The 18,898-nt window shown below is 37.7% G+C and overlaps 1 protein-coding gene across 1 annotated transcript in view; it reads left to right on the forward strand.

Moving 5' to 3' along the window:
• Window positions 1–847: 847 nt before the first annotated feature.
• Window positions 848–18,898, forward strand: part of LOC130082479 (LHFPL tetraspan subfamily member 7 protein) — a 171,188-nt gene continuing 153,137 nt past the window's right edge. Inside the window, exon 1 of the mRNA XM_056247330.1 lies at window positions 848–1,576. Within this exon, the coding sequence (XP_056103305.1) occupies window positions 1,265–1,576 (312 nt within the window). The 5' untranslated portion in view covers window positions 848–1,264. The remainder of the gene's footprint in view (window positions 1,577–18,898) is intronic.

Consider the following 18,898-nt stretch of genomic DNA (forward strand, 5'->3'; position numbering starts at 1 on the left):
AACTTTTTGAAACACCAAAGTGCGTAGCTGTCAATGGAGGGACAGAAATCGCTCAGATTTCATTAAAAATATCTTGTGTTCCGAAAATGAACGAAAGTGTTAAGCGTTTGGAAAATGAGGGCGAGTGACAGAATTTTTATTTTTGGGTGAACTGTCCCTTTAAATCAACCCATTCTGATTGCTTCAGCAAATCGTATTTACCATGTTGCTGCCATGCGATTGGCTGATTAGATATTTGCGTTAACAAGTAGTCCGCAGCATAAAGTGGCCGGTGAGTGTATAATTTTTCCTCCCATCTCATATTCACCATGTTACCGTTGGGGCTCGAGGGGTGATTTCTAGCCATTGAAATATATGCTTTGCATTACTAGAAAAATGTATATTATAGAAATATCCATGATGTTTGTGCTCTGTCTGATGCTGAAAACTATGTATGCATTCAATATGTGTCCATTCTCATATTCCAAGGGAAAAGTCCATGGCATGGTAAATCACCACCAGAGGGCAGTGTAAGACGCTACGCTTTCACACTTTTTGGAAATGGGCTAGAATCCTAATACGATAGCTCAAATATGAATCGGTCTGTTTTTATTATTGTTTATATTCCTGGATTATACTTTTGTCATCTTATATTTAATAATTTGCCTTTATTGGTGCGAGTATATTGAAGTTAGGCTGGCGAAACGCAGGCAGGAAAACTATTATGATGGCATCATACACTTCAGGTTTTAACAAAAAAAGGTATTGGATTCAGGTCTTCATGAATCAAAAACTCGTCTGAACACCTTCGCAGTGGCGGTGACGCCCACATCCATGTGACTGTGACAGGCTTGCAGCGCAGTAAGTTTGAGCTCTCACTCCTGCAGCGCACGAGCTGCGACTCAGTGTCGAGAGGAAGATGATGATGATGATGATGATGATGGTTATATGTGGGCTGTGATTAATTCAAGCGGATAGGATTCAGATCTACATAGTGATCGAGCACCTGCTGTGGCTGCTCAGAGTGCTTGAGCTCTGGGTGTGACTGTTGTCTTTTGTCCTCCACCTGCCTCCTCTCAGTCAGATGAATTAACTGGAATATCTTCTGTATTAAACTGGATCGTGCTGGAATTACATTTAGCCGAAAAGTTGTGTATGCTCACTAGTTCACTGGTGCATCTGATTTGTCTCTCAGTGGCACTCTCAACGTATCGGTAACTCATGTGTTTGTTTATGTGATTATCGGTGCTCATCTGATGTCACACAGTCAGTGAGCGCGCTCCAGATGCACGCGCTGTTTGATCGGAATTGGAAAGGGCTGGAAATCGATCTGTCTCCGGTCTCGTTACCCCACGGTGCCGTGAGGATGTTCAGCTGTGTCGGGTGTTTTTGGGTGCTCCTGTCCTCCTCCCTGGTCGCGATTTGCAGTTTCAGTTTCATCTCTCCCGCATGGATAGTGAAGGACCTCCTGAAAAACAAGGACTCCGTGAGTTTCGGGCTCCTGTGGCACTGCTCCGAGTCTCAGGATCATATGTACAGATGTTACACCTTCGGCGGGCTGGGGAAATTTCAAGAGATTCCTTCAAGTTCTTGGCAGGTAGGCTGGATATGGATATATGGTTAACATATGAGAAAAATACTAACCTAAAACGGTATTTGCTATAAATGTTGAGGATACTGCAACTTTTGAATCAAACGCAGCCTGATATGCAGAACTACTTCAACATCAGTTTGTATTGCTCGTGCACAAGAAGCAACAATCATGGGGAACTTTTCTGTGCTGATTTCAACGAAATTATGCTTCTATTAAGACATTTTTAGTTTTAAAGAATAGGTTAAAACATAAAAAGTTTTTTAAAAAAGCATAAAAAAACAGTGTCCTTGTTACACGTTACATGTAGTTACTATAGTAATAAATTACCGGTATGCATAATTAAATGCAACTAACCCTACAAAAAACCCTAATCCTAACCATAGTAAGTACATAGCACGTAGTTAATTAATATTAGACAGCTAATATAGTACTTAATTAATTACACTGTAACAAGGAGTCAAGGACACCTTAAAATAAAGCATAACCAAAGTTTTTATTACTTTAATGTCTTCCCTATTTTTTAAAGTGTTGAAAGGGTATACATTAATCTTTTTTCTAATTCATAAAAAGTGTTAAAAAAATGGGCGAATTTCAACTTTCCACTTTTTTTCAACCTTGATATTATGTACCCCTATATTGGTATTGTGACAGTTTAAACATCAGAAATGTCATTTTGAGCTTTTTTTGGTAACACTTTATTTTAAGGTGACGTAGTTACATGTTGCTAAATGTACTTACAATAACAGTAAATTATGCATAATTACAACTACCCTAAACCAAACCCTAACTCAGTAAGTACGTGTAGTTAATTAATATTACTCAGTACTTATTTGAGTAAGTACAATGTAACAATGTCACCTTAAATAAAGTGTAAACTTTTTTTAAATCATGTGTCATAACTATAGTGTCATTATTCCAAAAGTCCAAGTTTTTCTCCAAAAAGTGATAAAATTGTCATCACAGTATATCAAGTATCCACATCATCCCACATTACTCCAAGCTATATTATACCTATAAATTGGTTGTTCAAGTCTATGATCAGATATTGTAGGACATTTAATGAATGTTTTAAAGAGAAAAAACACGAGTGTGAAGAAGTTTCATTTTAAAAGATTTCAGAAGTGCAAGTATAGTCAAAAGTGCCTTAATTGAATAATCACCATTATATTGCTTTATTATGTTTCTTTGAAACAACATGGATTGTGAAAGGTGCTATACTAACAACATATTAAAATATATAATCACATGGCATAGATGACTTCTGGCACAATCCCTCTTCATGATGGGAAATAAAAGGGCAAATGTTGCTTATCTCAGTGCAGGACCATGGTAGTTTTCACTCATTTGACATATACAGATCTATTCTTAGCAGCAAAGTGCAGCAGTCATTTTCAATAATTCAAAGCCCATAAAGCAAGAGTAGAAATGGGACCAGCCCAGTAAATGCTGATCAGTCCTACTGGCAAGAATAAAAACATAGTTTTACACAGCCTGTTGAAATTTCCTTTTGCAGTTTACAACCTTGTAACCTTTACAAATTATCCAGTGTCTAAAATGGGGTCACTTGAAAAAAGCCATGACTTAAGCAATGGGATTGTGCCAATAGAGGCTCATGATTTCCTGAAAGGTTAGTCAGACATGAGTATGTGTTTATCAGACTTCATCGGACTGTCCTCAATAACTCATAGCTGATTTGTCCTTGGGGAACATCTGTCTTTTCACCTCACCCAGTGCTGCAGTGCACCTAATGTGACCATTATAATAGCAAACATATCATATTACTCTCTGGATTATATAAAATGCTTAAAAGTTGCATCTTTTGTTTCACACGGTTAACTTTTCTATTACCTTTGGTTCATTTTGACCCATTTTCAGTCAAAATACACTATAAATACATTGTTTTTTGATATTGGAAAAAGGCTTTGTCACACTGTCAGAATGCTGAAACGAACACATTTCATAAAACTTTTTTTTTAAAACAACTCTTCAGAAAGAAAGTGTTAAAGTCCCCCTGTGGTGAAAATCAAGCTTTTAGTGTTGTTTTTATGTCTGACGTCACAAACTACCCTGTAACCAATCATGTCAATGAGTGGATATTTGAGCTGGTGTGAGTGAGTGGAGGTGGGGCTAATTTGTATATTCATAGAAAACAAATTTTTAAAGGTGACCTATAATTCAAAATTGAATTTACCTTGGTATAGTCAAATAACAAGAGTTCAGTACATGGACATGACATAGAGTGAATCTCAAACTGGACTGTTTTCGCGTTCTCATTTAATTTACGTTTATGAAAAACACCCCTGAAAAACGGTCGGTTCTCCACACAATACCGACTGTGACGCAATAGTCGGGATCATTAATATGTACGCCTCCAAATATTTGCATAATGCCAGCCCATGTTCAATGCCAGGCGGAACTGCGCAGCCGAAGCATGGCAGTTGCTCAGTGTGGATGTACACATGAACACAAAAGTATTTTTTAGTTCCTTCATCTGAGCCTCTGAAGAAACAATGGGTTAATTTTATTTTCTCTGGAAATTTCCAAACATTTCATCGACGACTGTTTCCTCAACTTGGGCCAATACAGAGCTGGCCTCGGATCGAGCTACCAAGCAACACTTTCTGATTGTTCAAGTTCAGACAGGTAATCTTTCTCTCAAAATCGTTCAATACTGTTTATGCATCAGTAAGTCAAGCCAGTGACTAAAATATCAGCTTCACATCGTTTCTTTTAGTAGGATGAAAATAATCGTATTTAAATTGTGAACAAATTATATACAGAAAGCGATCAAAGAACAATCTTTCCACACAGCGCGAGTTTATCTGGACACTTGCCAAACTCGTTATGAAATCAATGACGCACGTTACTGCACAACGAAGCTCTTACTGTATTTACATCATCGTGTTTGCATTGGTGAAAGCAGAGAGAGTGCAGAAACTGCTTTGCAATGATAAGATCTTCATTCTCGCGATCAACACACTGTCATCTGCTCAATGCTCATCACGGCAACATTTTATGTGATGGGAATAGATCTAAATACTTTAAAAACATCTCACGATTCGTTTATCTCGATAGCTGTTATAGTAAAAACGTATAGCAGTAGGCTAGGAAAAATGCCATTTATTTCTAAATTATGATTATTTTTTATCTAAAAAACATACTAACATTATAAGGGTAACCCAGGAAACATTATAAAAAAAAAAAAAAAAACATTCTAGGGCACCTTTAAGGAAAAAAAACTTTTAAATATTTCATTTTGGTGATCAAATATAAGTTTTAAAGGGATACTCCACTTTTTTTGGAAATAGACTCATTTTACAACTCCCCCAGAGTTAAACTGTTGAGTTTTACCGTTTTTGAATCCATTCAGCCGATCTCCGGTTCTGGCGGTACCACTTTTAGCATAGCTTAGCATACATCATTGGAGTGGACAAGACCATTAGCATTTCTAAAAAAAAATGACCAAAGAGTTTCGATATTTTTCCAGCAGGCGTAATGATATGACGCAGCGCCTGAAAATAGTTCCTTTGTGTTGACGGAAGGTAGCCTATTTTCAGGCGCTGCGTCATATCATTACGCCTGCTGCTCTCATGGTACGGCAGTGAAGTTTCTTGATTATTACGCAGGAATGAGAGTATAGTTCCTAGCCATATCAGCCTAGAAAATCGCAACTTTACATTTTCCGTCGGTCTTAGTGCACGATGTAACTAAAGAAGAGTCAAGTTTTAAATAGCATAGAAATGCTAATGGTCTTGTCCACTTCAATGATGTATGCTAAGCTATGCTAAAAGTGGTACCGCCAGAACTGGAGATCGGCTGAATGGATTCAAAAACGGTAAAACTCAACAGTTTAACTCTGGGGGAGTTGTAAAATGAGCCTATTTCCAAAAAAAGTGGAGTATCCCTTTAAGGGATAAAATTATTGACTACAGGGGGACTTTAAACTTGACCCATATTTGACCTTTCACCACTGGCATTTCGGCATTTAAGCAGCGTTGAATTCTTAATGAATCAGATAGAATTCTCCTTAATTTTCTAATTGTAATTTTCTCTTTAAACACTACCTGACAACAAAAACTGCCACTCTTTCATAAACACCAGTATAGTAGAATAGTTTGTTTTGCATTAGTGGGAAATGTGGGATTTATTGTGATGGATGTGGAAAGTGGGCTCATATTGACAGCTCCTGACATAATGGAGATTTATGTGTGAAATGCATCTGAACTAAAATGGCAGCTCTGTGTGCATTTTGTTAATTGAACAGAATAATACATAAGTTGTTATGAAATGTGTCAGATATTATGAACTGCTAAAAGGGATGGCAAAAAGAGGACACCCTTTCATTGAGGTTGTGTCTTGATGTACTTCTTTTTACATTTCTTTTTACTCCAGTAAAATAATGTGTTGCTCAATATTCAATTATATGAGGGGGTCTTTAGACCTGTTGTATTCTAGTCAATAATTCATACATTTTTAATGATTTTCAGAGAGGATCAAATTTCTTAGGACATTAAAGCTATGTTCAGACTGCAGGCAAAACAGATTTTTCTCAAAAAAGCGCCCTGTCGAGTTGCGGTGCAGAACTCAGAATGGTATGTCCTTTCCTTGGACATACCATTTGAACACTGTATTAATACTTCCGGCATTTTCGTCACTAGTTTTGACGTTCTCTACACATACGACAGTTTGAAATCCGATTTGAGCAGCCAGAGCGTCCAGACTGAGACGCATCTGTAAAAATCTGATTGGAATCACATTTCAAACCACTTCCATATGTGGTTTGAATCAGATTTGAAAAAAAAATAATCTGATTTTACGTTTTTTTTTTTTTTTTTTTTTGCTGTGCGGACTTTCAAAACCCATTTCGATAAAATCTGGATATGCAAAAAATCTGATTTTTGCTGGAAGTCTGACCATGGCCTAAGACAAAAGTTGCGTTGTTTAGAAGAAAAAAATCACATATGATATCTCTATAATTTCTCAGTAGATGCTCCTGAACAGCTAAAAATACTGCAGAGCCGTAGACGTTCAACAGAGATCGCAACAAACTGTGCTCAGATTTACAGAAATCCTAAGTAAAAAGTCAGATATTTTCAAATAAACTCATCTGTTTCTTTCAAAAGCAAATTGATTTTATATCTTTATACAATATATATTTTTAAATGCATTCCATTGAATGTTTTTAAACTAAAGTTTACAGTTTTTCAACCTGCTTCGTATTGTTACAGTGTTAGTAGTCAGTATAAATGAGCAATGTTTACTCTTTCTCCGTGTTACCTGGACTGAGAAATTCACGTTTATTTGTCAGCAAAGCAGCCACAAACAGATGGTTCAACAGAACAGTTATTGTAAGAGTAGGTTTATCACTAAAATTGGTGGAACAAACAGAATGGCAGTTTTTTTCGCTCCTCTGTTTGGCCTAAAACAAACATAGTTGACTACAAACAGAGTTTTTTCAGATTTTCCGTGGCATTCTCTCTGAGTTTACGATTCTTTGTATCCTAAAAGTTTGCTAAGAGTATTTCCTACTAAAACAAGGCGGTATTTGACTGATGAAGCGTATCCTGAGTAGACTGGTGGGAGTGGCCTTGGATGGCAACATGCCCAGTGCATTATGGGTGTTGAAGTTTTCCTACCTATTTGACTATTTGGCATCCTTTTGTCTCCGTTTACTCGTCAGGTAGCACTGATTATTATTTTTTTGTCTTTCTACAATATAGGCAGCCAAGTTTTTTTGTTTTTTTTAAGCCCATTTTGCCAGCGGTGAAGTATCCCTTTAATCTAATGCACTACATCCCACCCTAGCCTTAAAAATACATTTTCAAAGTATTAAATTTTAATTAATACATGAATAAATTAATAAATTAATAATTTTATTTCAGTTTTCTCAGACAGACATATATATAGTCCATAGAAAAGTAGTTCAGGTTCTGTGTTGCTTTGTTTAGACCTTTTCCATTTCAGGTCATACAGAACACAGAAGTCTTCCTCTTGTTCCCTTAATACCCTAAAGCTCTCTCTCTCTCTCTCTCTCTCTCTCTCTCTCTCTCTCTCTCTCTCTCTCTCTCTCTCTCTCTCTCTCTCTCTCTCTCTCTCTCTCTCTCTCTCTCTCTCTCTCTCTCTCTCTCTCTCTCTCTCTCTCTCTGTTTTCTCTGGAGCACAAGCCATCTTGTGTCTTATGATTTATGTATGGATGAAACATTAGCATTTGAAAGGAGATATTAATAAATTGCATTTCTTTGATTTTTCTAGTGGAATTTGAAGGGTGGAGGATAAAGATTGTTCTGCCCATATGCAAGGTATTACAGAGGGAAAGAAAGGAATGGATTTGGGAGTATTGTTTGGCAGTGATGTGTGCGTGGCTTCTGCTAAATGCTTCAGTACATGCATAACTGAGTGTACACAACTGCTGCTGAATCATTTATTTATGAGCATTGTTAGCCTTGCCATCTTTGTTGTTTTGGAGATGAAGAGTTTGATTGTTTCTGAGTAAGCTATAAAATGCTCGTCTTTAAAGTTCATTTGCATAATAATGTTTTCAGTGTTAAAATACTTTCTCTTCTCCCAGTTTAAAGTGCTGAGACAACTGTAAATAAACCATTGGTAGACTGACTCCCCAAGAGCGTTAACTGTGGCTCTGTTCTGCTTCCAGCATTGACTTTTGAGTGTTTGATCGGCTTCTGAATCTGAAGTTTGGGGTTTGGGGAAGGGCTGTTTGTCTGACCAGTGGCAGGAGGGTGTTTTGAAAACCTTTTGTCATTATTGACACTGCACATTTAATTGTCTCTGCACATTTAATTTTTTTTTAATCAAAAAAAGCTCTGTTAATGAGGATTATGAAATACATTATTATTATATTATTGGGTCTAAGCACCAACAGCTCATGTAGGCAATAGAGTAATACAACTGCCATGTATTTGTCTAATATAATGTGAGATTTTATGGATAATATATACATTTTATTCTATGTATTAAAAGAGACAACTCGCAATATACGCCTTGAAAACTCACCATGCAGGGCCCCTAACATGGATGTACCTGCGGAGGTGATCAGCTGATGGTGTGACTTCTTTCAGTGTTGGCATGTGGTTAAGAACAACGCATTCTCATCCTTTGGCGTCATATAGGTGACGCCATATGACATTTCGTCGAAATCTTACGCACATGGCATCCTTTAGCGTCAATATAACACGCACTGTTATGGGTAGGTTTAGGTCTGGGGTAGGGTACGGTTATGACGCCTTGGGATCTGCGTCTCATATTCACGCTAAACGATGCCATGTGCGTTGGATTTAGACGAGCGTCACCTGTATGACGTCTTGGGTTCTGCGTCTCATATTGATGCTAAAGGATGCCATGTGCGTAAGATTTCAACGAAATGTCCTAAGCGTCAGATGTATGACGCCAAAGGATGAGAACGGGCTGGTAAGAACGTTGCCCTCCAATTGGCTTGAAAGAAACTTAAACTTTCTCATGAAAGCCGTCACTAAGCTGTACATTTTATGTACAAAGAGGCCCTTACCTTGCAGCTTAGTATTTAGTTCATTCATTAATGCAGTCACATCAACAGCAAAAGCCAGATCTGCCATCCAGTCTGCATCTGAGAGCTCTGGGGTGTCCCTGCATTTCATCTCACAAAACTCCTGAATTTCTGCTCTCAAGTCCCATACTCTTTTAAGCACCTTGCCCAGGCTGAGCCATCTGACAGTTGTGTGGTAGCCTATGTTCACTTTCATACTCCTCCAAACGTGCAACAACCTGTCTATGATTCAGTGCTCTTGCCCTGATGAAGTTAACTATTTTAGTTACAACATCAATAACATGGTTGACTTGCACAACACCTCCTGATGAATAATGCAATGCAAAAATATCAATTTCTGTTCTGGGTTTATTTCAGTCACTTTATCTTGCATCTGCTTCAAAAGTCTGACATTTTTCGTTGTCAGTTTTGGACAACCATCGGTTGTAACACCTGTCAGTTTGTGCCATTTTAGTCCCAGTTTGTCCATGGATAAATTAGTCCCTTTCATTGACCGCATAGCTGCCAGCTCCTCCGTCATCTCCAAGTCTTTCGTTATCCCACGTACAAAGATAAGTAACTGGGCTGTGTCGTGGTCATCACAGCTCTCGTCCAGAGCCAAGGAGAAAAAGTCAAAATTGTCCGCTTTGTTTTGCAGCTGAAGCTCCAGATTTCCCGCGATGTCCAGAATAGTTGACAAAACAGTAAAAATTCAATAGGGTTCCTGCACCTTCTGTGCTTAAGACCCCTAAAAATAAGCAATCAAGCTTGCAGATTTGCTGGTACATTGGTAGGAAATGTCCTTTATGTCAAGTTATTTTCTATACTGAGATGCTTTACTGGCTCAATCACATTCGTTTTTCATGCAATTAGCACTGGATTATCTCTCAAAGAAGAGATCTATCTCTCTTTCTCTCTCCTTCACACAGATTTGCTGACAGAGGCTGTTGTCATGCATGGGTGGCTGCCTCTCTCAGGTTTGGGTGGTCCCATGTTAAGTGTTGTGCCCACTCGGCCATCAAGACATGAATACAGTACTTTTTCATCATGTCCTGCCTCGACTCATTGGTGTGCAGATTATTCCATTTATTTTAAGACTCCCGTCACATATTTCCCATATACGGACGCACACACATGTTTCTCAGCGTGCCCAGTGTCCCCTTTCTCTGTAGATGGCTAAGGCTCATGTGGCTTGTGTTTAGGTTCACAACATGAAATTTTGATGGAGTTTTGTAACTAATGGTACTGCAGTTTTCCAAAGAGGTGATGTGAATGTTAAATGGTTAAACCAACTACTGTAACTGATAATGATTCGATTTACGTATGAACTGGTTTGTTCTCGTCATTCTTTGTTTGATAAGTGTAGTAGCTCTAGCTGTCCTAAAGCACAAAACATACTTGATGTCACAAGAACTCTGTGCTACATGAATGCTTAAAAATGTCAATGTTTCTGGTCTTAGGTCTCAGACATTCTAGCTACGCAAACTTGATTTCATGCATCATTGAAATCAATGCAAATGTCATAATGCAGTGCAAGTATGTGCTGTATTCTCAGCATTACCACAAGGGGTGTTCTTCTTCTACAGTCGTTATTCTCATTCGGGTCAGCTATCTGTCAACTTTCGGTTACACTTTATTGTAAGGTGTCCTTGTTACAGTGTAATTAAGTACTGCGTAATATTAACTGCATGTACTTACTAAAGGGTTAGGAACAGTATCATTTACTGTTATTACTACAGCAAGTATGTAATACTTGTAACAAGGACACTGTATAATAAAGTACCAAACTTTCTTACACATGTTTATAGCTAGCTAACTGAACAACTTAGTGCTACAGACATGAGTCCTAAAGCCCAGTTTTGGGCTTTAGGACTCTTGAATGCTAACATTTCTTTAGCGGTGCAAACACTTTTTTTTTTTTTTCAAAATCAATTTTTTGTAGGTGACCTGAACAATTAGTCAGCTAATTGCTCTTAAAGAATCCCTGTAGAGTTTGACTGGTTTTCGGTTCACCTTATTTAAGAGTAAGACACATTCAAGCATTTTAAAACAAATAGAAAAATTGAACTAAACTGAAAGGGGTCTTGATGTATATGTTGTATTGTTGGAATATTTTATCACATGTCATCTTAGAAATGCAACACTTATGGTGGGACACTCGAAAAAACACAATGAGACAATGAGCCTCAATTGGACTGATCGTTTATTAGCCAACGAGTTAAACACTGTGACCCATCCCTAACTGTAAAACAAGTTGGCTTGATAAGCGTTCCCCATCAAGTGTATGTCTGATTTTACATGAGGATAAAAGTAGTGTTTCTGTCACTCAAATAATAGAGCATGTTAGCAATATCAAGGTCATTGGTTCAGTTCCCAAGGAATGCATGAACTGATTAAAATTTATACCTTGAATGAAATATAGCTTTGTCTTAAAGCGTCTAGCTTTAAGCATGAAAATGTCAATGTTTATAAGTTCTAAAAAAGTCAGTGTTTTGATGTCAGATGTTAAACATGCTGTCTGTGTTCCTTGATAAATTTGACATTCAATACATTCCTCACTATTGAATCAGCAAAACCTGATCTTCTTGGTTACTGCCCGCATAGTTCTTTTGAAAATACTCTCTCATGTTTTCTGTGCTGCATTATAGAGTTCTTAGGTCCCTATCATGGTCTCTGTATTTGTCTCCCTGCTTCAGATCCTGTTGTTTTATGGTGAAACTTGTGTTATTCTCTAAAAACAGGATGTGATGTCACAAGAAAAAGGACAGAATGCTCAAGCATACTTCAATCAATCACATTTTATTTGTAAGGGTTTTATTAAACATAAGGGTCACATGTGTCATCATGACTGAAGGTGATCATGTTCTATTTTCTTTGTTCAGCTAAAATTTGCTCTTTGATTATCATGTTTTCATGGTAGGCTTTATCCATCCACACTTTTTCATCATCACTTTAGGATTCCTTGATGCCTTAAAATAAAAAAGACTCATAATCACTAATATAGCTTCTCTCTGTCCTAGTTCCCCATGGGCACGAGTGTGCTGTTGACAGGCTGAGTTATTAGTTCTTGTTGAGGAAGTCATTCTACCCTGGGCTACAGTGGTTGGACAGCGACAAATGTACTGGAAGAGCACGGTGTACAGGAAGTGATGCTCACTCAAGTTGTTAAAAGCTTAAGTGATCACAAAGAGACGTGACAGAGCGGTAATGAAGTAAAGGTTGAATGTTGGACTGATATTAAAGCTATACTGTATGCACTAGGATAGTTAGGGTTTTTCAAATCATCTAACCCTAAGTGTTCAAATTTGTTGGGTAACTCATCCTGCACTGCTTGTGCTATGGACATTTTTTATACTTTAAACTGTATAGTGGTAGCCTGGCTCCGCCCTCCTACATACTTCCGCTCAATTTTCATTTTCCTTCAGTACTACGTCTGGGATTGTGGTGTATTCTTTGGTTTTCTCTGGTCAATTTTTTACACCGGTCCAATCAGCGTACAGAGGGAGTGGCTGAGAACGATGACGTTGATGTCGTGTGCTAGTTTGAGTCGTCATACGTCACAACCAAACGTTAGTGATTGGTTATGGCAGAACCAGAGTGGCTCTGGGCAGATCCAATAGTTTTAAACTTCAACAGAGGACCCGCCTACAAGGAAGTTACCGCTTGTCAATGGAGCGAGGCCAGACTCCCTGTACAAATTAAATGTACGAGAGTCTGGTGGGACCAGGCTAGTATAGTTGTCCTTTTTAGACAATTTTCTCCTGGTAGGCAATAAAATGTGCTAAAACCCCCAAGGACGATAACTATAACCATAACTATAAAGTTCTAATCGTTCTAATTCTATGAGAATAGAGGAAGCCTACACCACAGCTATAATAATAATGACACAGGCAGTATCACATATTTCTAACTATAGGAGTTAATTAAACCATATGTGAAATAAAATAGAGACTTTATAGGCTCTTTACATGTAATCTACAAGCAATCTCACAATTATGACACAAGCTAATTGGCCACAAGCTGATTCTGCCTCCAATGAGATTGCTTGCTCAACATTTAAATAATCTGTTTCGGTGTTTGCTGTAAGCTGGTCTTGCAACGAACTCCAAATAAATATGGTCTTGAAACGACAAAAATAAATATGATTTCACACAAAAAGTGCCCAAAATGCACAGAATAACAGTAGTAGTTAAATAAAGTAGTTAAATATAATAATAGTAGGCAAATAAAAGAAAATCAAGATTCAAAAATATTTATAGAAGATTTAGGCTACCCAGTAAAAACTTGTTTTTAATTATTCAGTTTGGGTGAAAGTTATATAATTATTATATAAAATATAATATTATATAAAAAAATTATTATATATAAACGTTCTTTTAGTGTAACACACAGACAGCTACATAGGCACAACCCAAATCAAACCCGAGTGTGTGTTTTTTTTTTTTTTTTTTTTGAGTTTGCAGTCTTGTAAACATATCGAAAGTATGACTGAATCTAATAGATTGGAGACATTTTCTGGGTTGTTTTGTTGTTTAACATTTATATGCGAATGTTGTACATCTCCCCATAACAAACTATCAAGACTATCAATGTTATAAATGACCATTGTTCTAAAAACAAATGTATAGTTGTCTTTGTAAAGAATTGCTCGCTTGGAGCCGCTGCTGTGACACTGGACAAACGCTTCCAGTGTGAATACTCTCGCGCGTCTGCAGCTGCAGTGATGATGTAGTTACGCTGACGTGCTGCTCACGCTTGCGGTGTGAAACGGCCGTAAGGCTGCATCGAAAGGTAACTTCGCGTCTGCTGCCATGTTGGATTCTTAGGTATAAATAGGGTTGCAAAGGGGCGGAAAATTTCCGGTAAATTTCCATGGGAAGTTAAGCTGGGGAATGTTGGAAAGTATAATAACTTTCCATGGGAATAATGGGAATTAATGGGAATTTAGGGTAACTAACTGGGAATTCATTGTAATGTAATCGATCATTGTATCATATCCAAGCATAAATATAAACAGAAGTCATAAGAAAACATCCATGCAAAATGTTTTCAACAGATATTTCCACATAATGTTTATTTTAGGTTTCAGACATTTAAATACATATAATTTATAGCAAAACAATACATTTATAGTTTGTAAAATACACAATGGTGTCTATGGAAGCAGCAATAACAACCCATTCAAATGATATTTGACGACGTTTTTTATTCATATCAGAGACAGTGTAAATAACTATAAAGTCAACTCTATTTTCAGTTCACCGGCCACTTACTTTCATGTATTTCAGGAGAAATTCGCGATGTCGGCTAAACATCGATGATATCGTCCATCGGCCCAACCCTAGTAAGAATACTAATGCAATGACATAAATAGTAAGGCTAGCTAAACAACTGGAATGATCTTGAAAACATGTTGCAGGAGGCAGAGAAAAACAGCCACATGAGGTAGCTAGCATCTGCCTTATGTGATAAATAAAGTTATGCTAGCTTATTTAGCATCTAACTTATCAGCATTGCTACTAGATGAATACATTTGTATGTGATATTTGCAATTTAAACATTTAATAAATATATTTCCCCATAATATCATCAAAACTTACTTCACTTTGTTTAGTCCACAGGCTCAAATGTGTGCCTTCAATAGTCTTGTGCTTTGGGCTTCTGTACATGTGATGGAGGCATGCACAGTGCCAGTAGGGGGTGTGGTCTCAATAGCCATGCAGTAAGCGGTGTTCTATGTGCATGTGATTGAGGAATGGCATGGATATCCAAGAGTATTTGAATGGCATCTGTTTGTTTTAGTCAAGATTATGCTAAAATATACTTTCCTCAACTATATTTAAGTTCCCTATGAACAGCCAACCCTCAACTTTGAAAATTCCCACTTTATTCCCGTTTATTCCCATAAATTCCTGTTAATTCCCTTAAATTGCCATTAATTCCCATGGAAAGTTTCCATCTTTGAAAATTCCCAGAATTTTGCAACCCTAGGTATAAACAAAAACTGCTAGACGTCGTCATCGTCTTGCTGCTCCCTCCCCGTTCTGTGATTGGTTCCCTAGATGAGGTGAAAATCTGGACCATGGAATCCAGACTGCCTAGCAGCGTAAATAAAATTGCGCTGCGGCAAGGTAGCATGGGGAAACCCAGGCTAATATCTTACATGTTTACAGCAGAACATCTGTGCCTCTAATGGCAGTAACAAATCCACACTTGCTCTGCAACAGCAGCAGCATGCGTAGCAGATCTAGTCGATCTAAACCAAATACATTAACATTGCCATATTCATTAACGCACCCCCTAGCCCTGGACCCTAGTTTCGAAACCCTCTGGTCTAGAATGCTATATAAATGTAATGCACTAGTGGAAGGGCTCACAGTTCACAGAACAGCTCCTCGCAGCTTCCATTCGCTCTCTCACAAGCACATATGCTGCGTCTCTCTTTTTTCTTGAGTTCCTTGTAGTCTGTATCTTGAGAAGGCAGCAGTAATTTCCTGCATCTGAACCTGTTAAGGGTTCTCAGCCCTTGGAACCAAACCACCGAAGCTGCGAGTTTTATCATGGCCACCACATTGCTGTCTAATGAAATGATGGATGAGGCCTAGTTTCTCTCTCTCCCTCTTTCAATCTGCCTCTCTCTTCTCTCTCAGTACAGGAATGAGAGCGAGAGAGAGATTGCGCACAGAGCAGAGCAGAAGCATGGCGGTCCCAGCAGAGAGAACCCACATATTAAACTGACACAGGGGCCAGCGGATCAGCTGTCAGGCTGAGAGATATGCAACACCCCGGCTCCATGCATTTATACAGAGAGCAGAGCAGCATAAGGGGAGAAAGCCTTCAGATCGAAGCCAGTCACTCAGTACACACGACCCATGGTTTTTCTCATTGCAGATTTACAGGGTCATAGTTAAGATATTTCCTTCTTTCTCTGTACAGTTCTGCTCATACATTTACATATGCCTGTAATGTGTTTTCCATTAAAATAAAAAGTGATATCATAATATTTTTTCAGTTTTTGTACTAATTAAAAATATAATACAAAATCAAACTGCAATTGCAGATTCCTCAAGGCATATGTAAACTTATGAGCAGAACTGCACAGCTCTCATGTTCATGTCAAGACATCCAGTGCATCAACAAAGCCTCTGGCTAATGGAAATATCCTCCCATGTAGGTTGTAGTGATAAGGTAGAGATATATAAGGGTTGTGTTTGTGGAACAAGGCTCTGGAGAGGAGTTACTCCCTATCAGATCAGCCCCAGAGAGGATGGGGAAGCAAATTAGTGTCATTCTCATTTATTCACTTTTTTTTCCTTTAGCCCTGTTTACAACTGGTATTAACATCCATCTCGGGTGATTCATTCAACAGAGCTCAGCTAAGAGAGGTCACTGTTCTCCACTTGTGAGAAAATAAAGTGTCACATTAAAATATATATGCATAATTTTTTTTAAAGAAGGCTCTTCTGCTTACCAAATTTTTTGTGCAAATTAAACACACCCTGAACTCCTCAGAAAATGGTCTAAGTGAAAATATCTCAATGCATTTGGACTATTTACTCTTACATAAACCCTGTCCACCAATAGGTTAATACAAGGTGTAAACTGCCTTCTTTAGTAGTCTTATGAGAATGATTTTTGTAGAGAAAAGTAGAGCAGTATTGAGCTGACTTGAGTTTCACTTACACAAGTGTGACAAGTTGACAACCTTAAATAAATGTCAATAATGAGAATCAGGGCCTTTGACCAGCTTTATCAGGTCAGACAGTTTTGTCCGTGAGCGGCCTTCTCACTGACCTCACCATCTCAAGGCTTTGTTCCCTCAGGAACTTGAATGCAATAAAGAGCAACAGAACGAATGACATTGTGAGTTCAGCTTTTGATGGGATTTAATCTGGCTATGGTTTATTCACTGATAATACACGGCACATATTAAAATGGTTTTGGACTCCTTTGGGAACAGCAGAGAGAGGATTGTGGATGAGGGAGAGTTCAGTGTCAGCATCTGTGGCAGAGATATGGCGACTGTTTGGATTGGATGGCATTCTGGCATGACAGATAACAGTAAATAATAGAGAGTGTTACCACAATAGAGTTGAGGAACTGTGATCAGAGTCCTGGTTGGCGCTTAAAAACATCACAAACAGGAACTCTTTTTGAGTACAAAGCATTGGCAGTTCAATCTCACACTGCAGAAACTATCGGCCCTTAAAGGACAAGTTCGGTATTTTACACTTAAAGCCCTGTTTCAAGATCGTTTCTGGTTAAATAGAACGGTTAAGATTAAAATTTGGACACATGCTGCTGTCCCGAGAAATTTCGGTTTCTGTGGTTGAACCCCCCCCACCTCCACAATGGTTGCATAGGTGCACAGAAACAATCCTTCCTAAAATGCATTAAACTTTAGTTTACAAAGACGTTAAACTCACCGAGTGGTCAGGGGTGTTCACTGATATGCTCACATAAAAATCGCTGAAAAAGATGCCTACCAACAGGTTTTATCGTAGTTTTTGTCCAACTCCATTTGACTTGACTTGGACAAAAACTACGATAAAAGTCTTTTTACGATAAAAGAACTTGTCCTTTAAAGTCGGCATGAAATGGAAGTTGTGAGCTTTTCTTCACTGTTGTGATGCATATCCAAGTGAAACGGCTTCTCGAACAAGAAAAAATGTAGGCCAGGACTTTATTTTGTCTATCAGGAATTAGAGCTGCACGATTAATCGTTAAAAGATCGCAATCTGGAACACCCATGCAACCTATCTTTAAATGACATTGATTCGTCTTGTCTACGTCTGTGTATTACAGTTATTAATATTAATGCTGGGATTAAAACGTTATAGTTTGGAAATAAACACTGATGTCTACAGTAGTGATCAAAATAGAGCAAATCACCTTTTGAAAGTAACTTGACACTTCAAATAAAGATTGTATCAATTGCACCATTACAACAAGTGACTGTTAAAAATGTATTTGTCATTGAATCATCCATTCAAGAGATTTGTTCGAAAATGCTGATTCATCCAGTATTGAACGTCCAGTAGTGAAGTCTTTATGAGTGAGTCACTGAACTATTCATTCAAACCGATTTTAAAAAAATAATTAAAATAGTTTTTAATTGACTGCAACAATTAACATTTTGTCAGAACCTCTAGCAAATTACATGTTGTTTTGTGTAGTTGTCTATACAGAATCGTGGGATAATCATGATCATCTCAATTTTAAAGGAATAGTTCACTTAAAAAGGAGAATTCTGTCATCATTTACTCACCCTCAAGTTGTTTCAAACCTATGGGGTATGGGGTACATCAACTGTTTGGTTTCCGACATTCTTCAAAATATCTTCTTTTGTGTTCAGCAGAAGAAAGAAATTCATACAGGTTTGAAACAACTTGAGGACAACAACTTGTTTCGTGTACGTGAAACTTTTTTTTTAACAAAAAATGTTTGGATGGTTGTGTTTTGCTATGGTCGATCTCATGTGAGTGACAGGTTGTCCTGGCTTCGCGCCGAAAAACACATCATCAGAGAAGAGAAGAGATGTTGTTTCAAACTTTTACAAGCTAACATTCAAAGTCTTGACATACTTTGTTTTTGTACATAAATTTCTTTCAGTTTAAATGAAATTCAATTAATTAAAAATGTGCTCCTTATATTCAAATCAAATTGCAATTCTGAATCATTTTCAGTTAAATTCTGTTAAAAACCTTTCTATGAGGTATCATTCATGTCCAGTCCTAACCTCAAACTTTATGTGAGAAACCAGAACAGTTATAAACTGGTTTAAATTCAGACATTTTTGATCAGAG

The sequence above is a fragment of the Rhinichthys klamathensis genome, unplaced genomic scaffold (assembly GCF_029890125.1).
Source record: "Rhinichthys klamathensis goyatoka isolate OS25496 unplaced genomic scaffold, OSU_Roscu_1.1 h1tg000046l_1, whole genome shotgun sequence".
In the NCBI taxonomy this organism is placed as follows: Eukaryota; Metazoa; Chordata; class Actinopteri; order Cypriniformes; family Leuciscidae; genus Rhinichthys; species Rhinichthys klamathensis.